This window comes from Acartia tonsa, chromosome 13 (assembly GCF_053477335.1).
Source record: "Acartia tonsa isolate MP-2025a chromosome 13, ASM5347733v1, whole genome shotgun sequence".
Classification (NCBI taxonomy): Eukaryota; Metazoa; Arthropoda; class Copepoda; order Calanoida; family Acartiidae; genus Acartia; species Acartia tonsa.
This window is the reverse complement of record NC_137272.1, coordinates 33969796-33982055: the sequence shown is the minus strand read 5'-3', so window position 1 is coordinate 33982055 and position 12260 is coordinate 33969796. Positions and strand designations below refer to the sequence as shown.

The 12260-nt window shown below is 31.8% G+C and overlaps 1 protein-coding gene across 2 annotated transcripts in view; it reads left to right on the top strand.

The window, feature by feature from the left end:
* LOC145334954 (semaphorin-1A-like) overlaps positions 1–12260 on the top strand; it is a 197579-nt gene that overhangs the window by 104687 nt on the left and 80632 nt on the right. For both annotated transcript variants that reach the window (XM_080180594.1, XM_080180595.1), the window contains 2 exons: positions 4413–4493; positions 7476–7566. In XM_080180594.1, coding sequence (XP_080036720.1) covers positions 4413–4493; positions 7476–7566 — 172 coding nt within the window. The remainder of the gene's footprint in view (positions 1–4412; positions 4494–7475; positions 7567–12260) is intronic.

The window sequence follows — 12260 nt, the reverse complement described above, 5'->3', positions numbered from 1 at the left end:
AAACAATTAGTCAATATTATTTCATGTAAACTTTTTATTTAAGTCATAACCTTTAAATTGCATATCGATGGTTAATACTATTTGTTTAAACAGGATAACTAAATATATTTTTGAAGCTATGCTTTTCGTGGATTTTTTTCTTCCTTGTTAAAACGCACTGTTAATTAAAATTAGGGAGGGAAACGTCAATGACAGTGAAAGAAATCAACAACTCTATCTTTCCCTAAAAATTTACAAATCTACAAGCAATTTTCAATAATTTTGAGGGAAAATTGATTTGTCGTCCATTATCTAATCCCTTGCCCCCTGAATAATAACAATACTCTAGAAATATTTAAATAGTGCTTTAATGCAGTTTCCTTTTATTAATTACTGCAAAAATCCTTTTGATTTCCGAATTCCACAAAGTAATTAGAAAAAAAGTAAATTCAAGGAGAGATTTTGGGTATAGTCCCTTTCGTGGCAACACCTCTTAAGGGGCGTTTCATCGTATTTTCACATTAGTTTTTATTAGTTATTTTAGGTTAAGTTGGGTTAGATGATTGCCCCGAAGGGGCTAGAATTAGAGGAAAAGCTACTGTGAAAATACGATGAACCGCTCCTTAAGAGGCGTCGCCACGAAAGGGACTATACCAGAGCTTTTTCCTTTAAAGAAAAACTATAATGAATCCAAATTTTTCTGTAATATATCAAACCTTGAAACATGAGTATTTAACATTAAGTTAACATTGAAGTCCCTTGAGGCCTCCAGGGCAGGAAAAAGGTATAACCAACAAGCGAAATAAATCTAAAATAATTTTTGGGGGGCAAATGGAGAGGTCGTCAACTTTACGATGTGTTGCCCCCCAACGACAGCTGAAAAACACGTGTAGGTTCCGTGATTTTCCCCCGAATTAATTTCATTGTTGGTATAAGCTGCTCCAGGGGTTCTTGAGGAAAGATAAAGAAGTTGACCCTCTACTTACATTTAAGTTAAAAAAGGAAAAGCAAACAGGTTTTTGGAGGGATTTTTCCCCAATTTTTTTTCCACAAAAACAGACAGAGACAGAGGGACATTCTTTAACACAAGGTAATCTAAAAATTTTGTCAACTGGCAAAATATTAAGTGAAATAGTTTTCTTGAGGTGCCATATCTCACTAAAAAGTTGCAAAATGTTTAATATATTCATCGTCATGGCCTCTTAACGGTCGAGAACAAGGATGACAACATTCATAAAAAACCGCTTCAAAAAAAATATAAATTTTCAAAGCCGATAATTTCCTTGGAAATAATCATATTATTGACCACTAAAGACATTAATAGTAGTCCCTACTGCTGCTATGTCAGGTGCACGACATTAATAGATACAGTTGGGGGAATACCTTGTCCCAAAACTGGCGCAACTTATTACTATTCATAGTAAGGACATCCAGACAGAGGTCGTACAATCAAACAGTTGTTTGTCTGTAAGGTGGCGTAATCATGAATTATCCAAGTTATTCAATATGGTAATGTTATTAGAATAGCGACACAAATTGATAATGTTATAGAGTAGCATCGCTACAATGATAAATAAGAGAGGGATAATAGATATAAAATGATAGATGAACATCCCTTAATTTCACCAATAGTATCACTATGTAGATTTAATTAACACTTATAGATTAGAAATAGTACTCAATTTGATACAAATTCTAGTTTTTATTTTTATTTTGATATTCTAGGATTAAGTTTGCATGGTGAAATTCTATGATTCCAAATTTTGACTCTCGTATTTTGGGATTGAATCATAAGTAACTAATTATGAAGAGAGAGAAGGGACAATCGGAAGCTTAATACACTAGTCCCCAAAGTTTAAGATAACATTTTTTTATTAGTTTCCTTAACATCTTTGGGGACTTTTTGAATTTTGATTAGTTAATTAATTAATTTGAGTGTTCTAAGGTTTCAACTTCTAATTGAAGGGATACTTTTGTATATTATCATTTTGGATGTACATCAATTTATCGGCCATTATCTTTATCTACAGGGGCAATACATCTATTGGGGAGAGTTATTCATCCCATTTCTTTATTGTCAACAACGCCTTTGTAAGTTTAAAGTGCAAGCACACAAAACAACCAATGCAATGGTGGAAAAGTCTTGGCACTGCTGGTTTCAAAATTTAGTAAAAGTATCCACAATTTTGATTCCAACATATTAAAGAAAAATAAAACTTTGGTTACAAGTTTAATTTACAGTCTTATGTAATCTTTCTCCTTGCTTGTACTAGACAACCAATCATTTAATTATAAACAAAACCTAAGTCTTATTTTTTTTACGAGATGCGCCTGTAATATTAATGAGTGCTTTTAACGTCTTTAGTATAATCTGTTGTGGTCCAGTGTGTTTAGAACTATGTCCAAGATTCTAAACAACCTGTTAGCCAAATTTAGTATTATCCGTATGGTCCAGGGTGGTTAGAACCTTGTCCAAGATTCTAAAAAACCTGTTAGCCAAATTTAGTATTAGCCGTATGGTCCAGGGTGGTTAGAACCTTGTCCAAGATTCTAAACAACCTGTTAGCCAAATTTAGTATGATCCGTATGGTCCAGTGTGTTTAGAACCTTGTCCAAGATTCTAAAAAACCTGTTAGCCAATTTTAGTATGATCCGTTATGGTCAAGGATGTTTAGAACCTTGTCCAAGATTCTAAACAACCTGTTAGTCAAATTTAAGTAGGGGGAGAAAGTCACTCAAAAATTAGACACGTGACGTCATAAAAAGTGGGAAAGAAAACTCCTAAAAAACAGGTGGATAATCCCTCATTTTTATGACGTCAAATAGCTGATTTTTAGTGACTTTCTCCCCCTGTAAATTTAAAATTATTGGTTGTTTTTGTGGACAACCTTTGTAGTGTGAAATCATCGAGTTTAATTCATTTTTCATGTCGCTGATAATTTCTTGTCAGTTTCCAGACTTTAACATGCAACCTTTTTAGGCCTTCCATAGATTATGTTAGAATGTTTCTCTTAGTGTTTGCTATCAGAGTGAGAGAAATGACAATGGGCTGTTTATCACATTAGTCCCCAAAGTTTTATAATAACGTTTACTTATTCATTGGCTTATCAACTTTGGAGAGTTTTAATAAATGCAGGGATATTTTTGTTTATTATTATTGGGTATATTCATCATTTTATCATCTATTTTCTTATCTCTTAGAAACCTGGGACCTTTTACTGTAAATTACACTAGTGAATCTTAAAAACTTTGGGTACTTTATATAAATATTGATTGGTATGTTCCAAACTTATCAACCAACAGCTCTAATCCACAGAAGGGAGATTTTGTTTATTATGTAATACTTCATTTTTGTTAATATGTGAAAAAATATATTTTCATGTAAAATTAAATAACAAAAATGTTGCTTAATTTTGCCTTATAGATACAAAATTGTATCTTTATGTACTTTATTTTAGCAAAGAAAAATCTAAATTTCTTTTTTGATAATTTTCGGAAGACAATGAAATTTTGTTGAATGAAGATTTTATCTTTTTTGACCTATATATTTACATGGAATATTAGACAGGGAGGGAGGGGACATTTGGTTGTAAATTACACTGGTACCCAAAGTTTTATTCGTGGCCTCAAACACTTTGGATATTTTTTTGATGGGTTGGTTAAAAACTATAGGTTGCCAAACTTTTAATATAATCATCATTGGGGATGGTTATCATTAATTCGTCCATTGTCTTATCCCTAAATATCCCTGATACTAAACAAAGCCAATGGCATGGATTCAAAGATAGGTCAATGAACGATAATTAATATCCTCCCATATAACAGTATAGACTAAGATTTAACATAGGAATAGGAACAGATCTATAGAATAGATGTATGTACAAACAACTACCTCCTTTTCTTTTTCAATGAACTTTTTCGGCTGCTTCTAAATTATTTTCTGCTACTTGGCTGTGTTGATATAAGCGACACCATTGGTTGATTTTCAATGAGCTAATAGAAAGGTTGCACAAGGTTGATGCGATAGGAAGATACAGTTATTTAACCTTTTCTCCCTCTAGTGTTTTACTCTAATGGAATAGGTTTTTAAATTTTTTTTAAAAGCTTGAAAGAAAAGCTATAAATTTGTAATAAATCAATCTTTATAGATGTAAACCCCTTAAAAGAGAGAACCGATTCTGAGCCATACAGAACGATCATGTATCGTATAGTATAATAGACAATATTTATGAACCTAATATTAATACCATTTTTGTTGGTCCATGTCTTCAGCTCCTATGGGCCAAAAAAACTAGAATTAACATTATGATTTTTCCTTTTATTATCCGCTGAAATATGTCTATAATACGAGATGCGGTAAATAACTAAAATGTATAGTATTACAAAATGTCGTATTATGAAAAAAACAAATCTATAGAAAATATTTATTTTAGGGTTGCCCGAGTGTGCAAGTCTGATAGAGGAGGTTCTTCTAATAGATTCAGAAATAGATGGACTACTTTCCTGAAATCTAGGTAAGATAGATAGATATATAGATAGAAAGATATATATATAGATAGATAGATAGATAGATAGATAGATAGATAGATAGATATATAGATAGAAAGATAGATATATAGATAGATAGATAGATAGATAGATAGATAGATAGATAGATAGATAGACAGCACGTGTGTTGAGTAATTTCAAATTGATTTGTTTCTTATACCAATCAAATATTAATTGATAATGAATTATTTCACACAGAGAGAGAGGTTTGAGGAGAGTCGACCTTAACCCTTTTTTTTACACAATGGCCCTTAGGTGGTTGAAATAGTATTATGAAACAAGGATGACAACATCCATAAGAAGCGAAGCACAATAATAGGACTATGTGAGTTATAAATCAGATGTTCAATGGTCAAGAAAAGATAAAAAGAAAAGAAAGAGAGAAAATTTTAGCATGACTGATGGACCAACAGATGTATGCTGGATTCTAGGCACTTTAACATGAATAGCAGCCGATAAATTTACATTATGTTACGTTACGGACAGACTGAAAGACTGACGGGTTGCGTACCGACTTTATATATTTTACCCAATTTCAACCCATATATTATATGGGATTATTTCTCTTTTATCTCTCTTTCTCTATCTCTCTCCCCCTCTCTCTTTCTCTATCCTTTTTATTCTATCACATTTTCACTCTCTCTAATTTGCGAACTTTTTGTGTCCATCGCTAGCAGCGGGAAAGTTTTCGCGCGGTGAATTTTCAAATGACGTCCCCACAAACTGTGCAAAATATCAGACAGAGAGGGGACAATTGGCTGTGTATTACACTAGTCCCCAAAGTTTTATAATACCGTTTTCTTATTCGCTGGCTTAACTACTTTGTAGACTTTAAGGGGAGGGGAAGTGCAATTGCCTTTAATTTGATACTTAACTATCCACCCCCCCCCCTCTTCATTCTTCTCTTTGGATTCTATCAAAACGCCTCATATTGGACATAAAGTCAACGTTAATAGCAGTAAAATTATTCCCTAAACCAGTAATTATGTATTAAGATTATCATGCAGCATTCAAAACAAACAATAACCGACTTAATTATCAGATTGTTATTTAGTTAAAATGCGGAAACAACATAAAATTTTTGTGATGGACAAAAAGTTTATCTAATTTTAAATATTGATTGAATGATTGAATAATAAGATAGATAAATAGATTGACAAATAGACAAATAAATAGATAGATGGAATAATAGATAGATTAATAATTGACAGATATAATTAAGGGTAAAGTACAAAGAGAGAGAGAGGGACAATGGGCTCTTTATTACACTAGTCCCAAAAGTTTAGTTAAAAAGTTTTCTTATTGGTTGGTTTAACAACTTTTGAGGACTTTAGTGAATTTTGATTGGTTGATTCACTAAGTTGAGTGTTCAACCACTCATTTTAATCTACTAAAGGGGTAATATTGTGTATCATCATTGGGAATGTACATCAATTTATCGGCTCTTGTCTTATCCCTTTAGATCCCTGAAATAATATTTAACTAAAAATAAATTTGGGATTAATTTAATCTAGTGTCCTAGAATTGTGTCAATGATAAAGATCTTACATAATATTATTTATGTCTTAAGTCAAGGAGAACCCTTTATAGATTTAAATTCGGAAAAATAAAAAGAACAAAAGTAGCTGTAAATAATGTCTTTTGCTTGTTAGTGTTTCATAAAATGCTGTAATAGTTAATAGCAAAGAAAAAGATAGATATATGTAGATCTTGAAAAAGGTAATTTTGTCTAGAAAAAAAGTTGAAGAACATTTGTGGTATCCTAATCCAGGAGTGGAATACCCCGCATCATGTAAAATAAATACCCCCCCCCCCAAAAAAAAAAAATAAAATGGAGTTTTAATTCTTCCCTTCTCCCCCCGGGGGGTAAGGATAATTTTGATCCCCTTACTTTCATTTTAACCCTAACTAAAATATTAGAACCTCGATTTTTTCATGGGGGGATCAGAATTTAGTTATGTCGGTATAAAATTGCATAAGGGGGGGGGGTGTCGAGTATTTCACCAGAACTTGGCAAGTAGAATAGTTTTTTCTCAGATAAAATATCTCTGCTTGTAAACTTGTCTGTCCTTTATGCTATTTATTTTTTGGAATACTTCTTTCCTTCTGTGAAAGCAATAAAATTAATGTCTAAATTAATATGTGAAAATTTGAAGAAAAAATTTAAAATATGACATTTCGTTTAAGCACATTTAAAACAAATTATGATGATATATTGCTAAATGATACTAAGTTTTAAGAAGCGTAGCTATTCTTTTACTTTTTAATGGCTTGATAGAAGATTCTAAAATAAGACAAAATAAAAATCCTTCCAAATAAAGTATCCTAAATATTGGGCAATTTTACAACAAATTAACATCTTTTTTTATTTTTTAGATTAGTTAAGCTTCGCTATTATGAATTTTTAAATTCTTGTTTTATTTTAAATCTTCTTAAACTTTTACTTTTTAGTTATAAATCAATTTTACAAATATTTCTTAACAATAAATTTATGATAAATTTTTGGTTAAGTGAAAATTGTTTTCTATTCACAAGGCAATAGAAAGATTTATAGATGGATAGATAGACATATAGATTGATACACAAATAGATATACAAAGCTATATTATATACATTTAAATATTCTAAATAGATTTATAAATTTAAAAGTATGGATAGAAATATAGATATAAAGGAAAGGATCGTTAGATATTAATATCCTTGTAAATAGAAATAAGATAAAATGAAGCTTTTCTTGAGTCCAGGGTCGGTTTTGATTAATTTAGGATTAACACTAAAATTCTCCCAAGAGAGATCAACTCTACAAAAAAATATCTTCTCCATCCCTCCAATTTTGTTTTATTTACCAAACTTATTTATTTAATTTCCCCGACAAATTTCTCGAGTTACCATGCTACAAAGGGGCTTATTCGATAGCTGATAAACAATAATAACACTTCTCTATTTAGGTTGAATTGTTCTGTGTCCGGTGATTACCCATTCTATTTTGACCACATACAGTCTACCACAGCCTTCCTACCATCAATTAATGGAGAAAAGGTAAGACAGACAAACACACATACGAGTAGAGTAGGCTACGATATACGTAACCATAAATAACTAGGGATCTCCAGCGATAAGACAATGGACGATAAACTAATGTACATCCCCAATGATGATAAACAAAATTACTCCTTCTGTATATCAAAATTGTTTATTGTAATGTTTATACACTTCTGGTTTTAACCAACAAATAAAGATTTAATAAAGTAACCTTTAGTTTTGGTAACAAGTAAAATTTACAGTCCAATATCCCCTCCCTCCCTGTAACATTGTACCATTAGAATTTTATAAACAATATGGCCGACAAACAGTCGGTACTCATTACCATGTAAAATTAGGACCTCCAAAGGTAAAGGCAAATTTGTCCTGTAAAAATTTGACCTTTAACTTTCTAGAATTCAAATTTATCATTCTAATTTGATTGGTCAAAAATGACCAATTATAGGCATTAGTTTTTGTACAGAGAAAAAATAAACCTATATGTTTACTGAACTGTAAAATAAACTGGTATCCAGTCTATAACTTGTTTAAACTTTTTTTAAAAGCGAAGCTTTTCTATAATTAGGGTCGGTCCGTCCGTCCGTACGTCCGTACGTCCGTCCGTCCGTCCGTCCGTACGTCCGTAACGGATAGCTTTTTCCGTTAATTTAGGCATGTTAGAATTGTCCTATCGATTTCAAATTTTGCATGGTGATTCCTTTAGTAATTAGGTACGATTTAGAAAGCGTAGCAACTCTATAATCAAAATTACCAAAATGTCCGTACGTCCATTTTAAACATGTTGATTTTTTTACTTTTTTAACAACAAATTTTTATGTGATCTAATCATCGGATTGATCTGATTTTTGGTATATTGATTCCTGGGACAACAAAGTATAATGTATTAAGCGAAGCAACTCTATAATCAAGTCCTAAAAATGTAAGTATGTCCATAAAAATTTTCCTGTATCAAGCAGTTTTTCAACAAATTTACTTACAATTTTGCTTTGACTCTTATAAATTTATATTATGATAATTAAGTTCTAACACTATACAAGTGTTAATGTCCGTTTGTCCTACCGTTTCAGTGCTTCGCTTTTATGGATGTTGTCATCCTTGTTTTAAATCTTGATTATTTGGTTCGAATAAGTAGTGTTCAAACTTTACAACCGATATATTTTCAACTATATACATAAAATTAATTGTCCATTGTCTTATTCCTTAAGATCTCCTTAAAGGTCTTTTTGACTATTCATTAAGATTCCTAAAATGGGTTGACCGAAGTAAATCCTAGATATGGACATAGCATGTTTTAAGCTATTTAAAGGGAGATTAAGTCATCCTCCCTAAGAAGAAAGGCAAAAACATCTCACATTTTGTTTTCAGAAATAAAGGGGACAATGGATTGTTTATTACATTAATCCCAAAAGTTTTATAGCAATGTTTTTTTATTCGTTGACTTAACAACTTTGGGGACTTTTCTTGAGTTTCTATTGGTTGGTTTATGAAGTTGATTGTCCAAACGTTTCAACAACTAAATGTAATTAACAGAAGGGGTAATTTAGTGTCTTATTATTGCGGATGTAAATCAATTTATCGGTCATTGTCTTATCCCTTTAGTTCCATGATTTGTTTTAGTATATAAAACATTAGGCCTGATGTTGTTCATCGGTCAAATTGCCTGAACAAAGCATAAATTATGTTTTATTTTGGTCAGTGTTATTATCCAACAGTGTCCTATCACCTCCGCGTATTGTCATTCCGTCAGGGATATAAAGGGATTAGATAATGGCCGATAAATTGATGTACATTCCCAATGATGAAACAACAAATTACCCCATTTTTAGATTAAGTGGTTGAAACGTTTGGACACTTAATATGAACTGACCAACAAATCAAAATTCAAAAAGTCCCCAAAGTTATTAAGCCAATGAATAAAAAAACTTTATTATAAAAACTTTGGGAACTTTTTTTATAAACAGTCTAATGACCCCTACCTCCCTGAGTTACTAGTCTCTAGGGGAGGTCAGGAAAATAGCCTAAAACCACCGCAAGACATTTACAAAGGCCCCCTGAAAAATTGAAACTATTCATACAAACAGTTTTTAATATTTCAAGCTTCAGACAATAACTATAGTCCTTTGTATAATAGGAAATTTAGTGGAAGTCATAGCTTACTATTAACTATGAAGCAAGGGAATAAGGCACTAGAATGTAAGATATTGCCTTCAAATTTAAATAACTTGATTTTTGACTGTCCTAAAATTTTTTTGTACTCCTATTTTAATAAAGTTGGTTTTTGATTGTCGGAAAAGTTTAAGGCCAATTTACATTTTTGAAGGTATACTATCCCCTCCCCATGAGAGTAATGCACACAAATAATTCATGTTTAAAATTTTCTCAGGCCTGGGTTGACTTTGAACTTGAGAAACAAATCTATTTAATCGTCTATATCCTATGATAAAACGTTTTTTGGTCTGTAGCTAAAGATCTCGGAAAATACTGATATACTAATTATGAAAGTTTTTAAAATATATCTTTGATGGTTTTAGGCTATTTTTCTGACATTCCCCGCCCTGCCCTAGCAACTAAACCTTCATAATAATACAATGCGGTTTACAGATCTTTGGATGTTTTTTTTTAGCAATTTTATCATTTTAATTTTAGCATAAAGATAGTTTTATTCTATTTCTCTTCCCCCACCCCTCTCGTTATAATTTATTATCTTTATTTTAATATTTGTGGAAAATTGTCAAAAATTCGGTGTTATTCATGATTTTTCAGTATGGCTGAGAACCGGTTCTTATTCAGAGGATATTAATCAGTTTCAAATACATACTTGAAATAAATTCAAAATGGTTAGGAAAATGATCACATAAAATCAAATATTTTTATACAAAAAATTTCATGTTTAAAATTAAAATACGTGATTTTGCCTGTAGGGTCGGACAGACAAATTAATATAAACACTGCAGTTAATTGGACATTAAATATACGCGGGTTAGGGGGGGGGACTGGTTCTTTATTTCCCCCCCCCCCCTTTCTTAGATTATAATTCTTGGTTTGGACACCCATAGCTTAAAAGCACCAATCAAAAGTATCCAAAATTTTTAAGCAAACGATTAAGATAAAGTAGTTTTAATTCTTTGGGTACTCGTATAATTTACCGTCCAATTTCCCTCCTCTGTGACCAGGGGGAGGCGGGGCGTTATAGGGGGTCCAATGTTGATTACAGGGAAGTTGCCAGAATATACCTCCCTTTTAATAGCCGGGGGCAAGGTAACTGTTTTGCCTCCTATTAGCTAAGCTTACAAAAATGTACTTTATATTCATCCATCTATATATCTAATTGTTTGTCTGTCAATATATCAATCTTATTATTAGTGGATAAATTATTTATTTCGCCCATCAATATGTCTTAAAAAAAATATATATTTCAGGTTTTAGTAGCAAAGCTACTGTAAACGTGATCATGTCTGTCTGTCCGTCTCTCTCTTTCTCTTTCCCCAATTTACCATTATCTCTCTATCTCTTTTTCTCCCCCTCTCTTTTCCTACTTAAATTAAATACATTTGCTTGCACCTATCATGAAATTCTGGATAGAAAAATGATCGATAATTTATCTTCTCATTTATGAGAAAGCCCAATCTGTCCCGATTTTGTATCACTTTTAAAAGTGCGATTCCAGTTACGTCATATACGTTTCGGGAAAGAAAAAGGGAATGACGTCACAGGAATCGCACTTTTTAAAACTGATACAAAATCGGGACAGATTGGGCTTTCTCCTCATTTAGTGTATATAATTCTTCTATAATTGTTCGTGATTGATAAAAGCTAACGTTAATTTAAACGCCATTGCCCTTTACTTTCTTGGAGTTTCTTTCTATTACATAATAACTTAACACAAATATTACATGCTTGTAAACAATTAAAGTCCCCCCTACATGCCCCTAGCCCTTTAGAACCACAAATTTTCGCTAATTACTTGTAACCTAACCTATATATGTATATGTGTAAATATTTAGGGAGGGATGGGATATTGGACAGTTTATTACACAAGACCCCAAAGTTTTACAATAACATATTCTTATTCGATGGCCTAACAACTCTGGGGGCTTTTAGTGAATTTAGATTGGTTGTTTCATTAAGCTGAGTTTTCAAACCACTATTTGCAATCTACAAAAGGTGCGATTTGTGTATTATTAGTGAGGATGTACATCAATTTATCGGCTATTGTCTTATCCCTTTAGCTTCCTGATACATGTGTATATATTAGCAAAATTTCTCAAATTTATAAGTCATTAATTGTCAGGAATTCAAGGATATATGACAATAAACAAAAAAACTTATGTTTGGCTTCAGGACTCTCAACTGATAAAGCATTGGAATTTCCCAATCTGTAGATCAAGGTTATTGGTTGAAAAGTTTAGCCATTACTAATTTGGAACCTCCAATTACAATTCAACAAAAGCACCCATATTTTTTTAGACTCGGAATAGGATAACTTTGTTGTAAAACTCTATGTACCAGTGTAATTTACCATTTACATGCAGCTTATACCAATAACGAAATTTAATCGGAAAAAATCACGAAACCTATACGTGTTTTTCAGCTGTCGTTGGGGGGCAACACATCGTAAAACTGACGACCTCTCCATTTGCCCCCCAAATATTATTTTAGATTTATTTTAGATTGTTGGTTAAACCTTATTA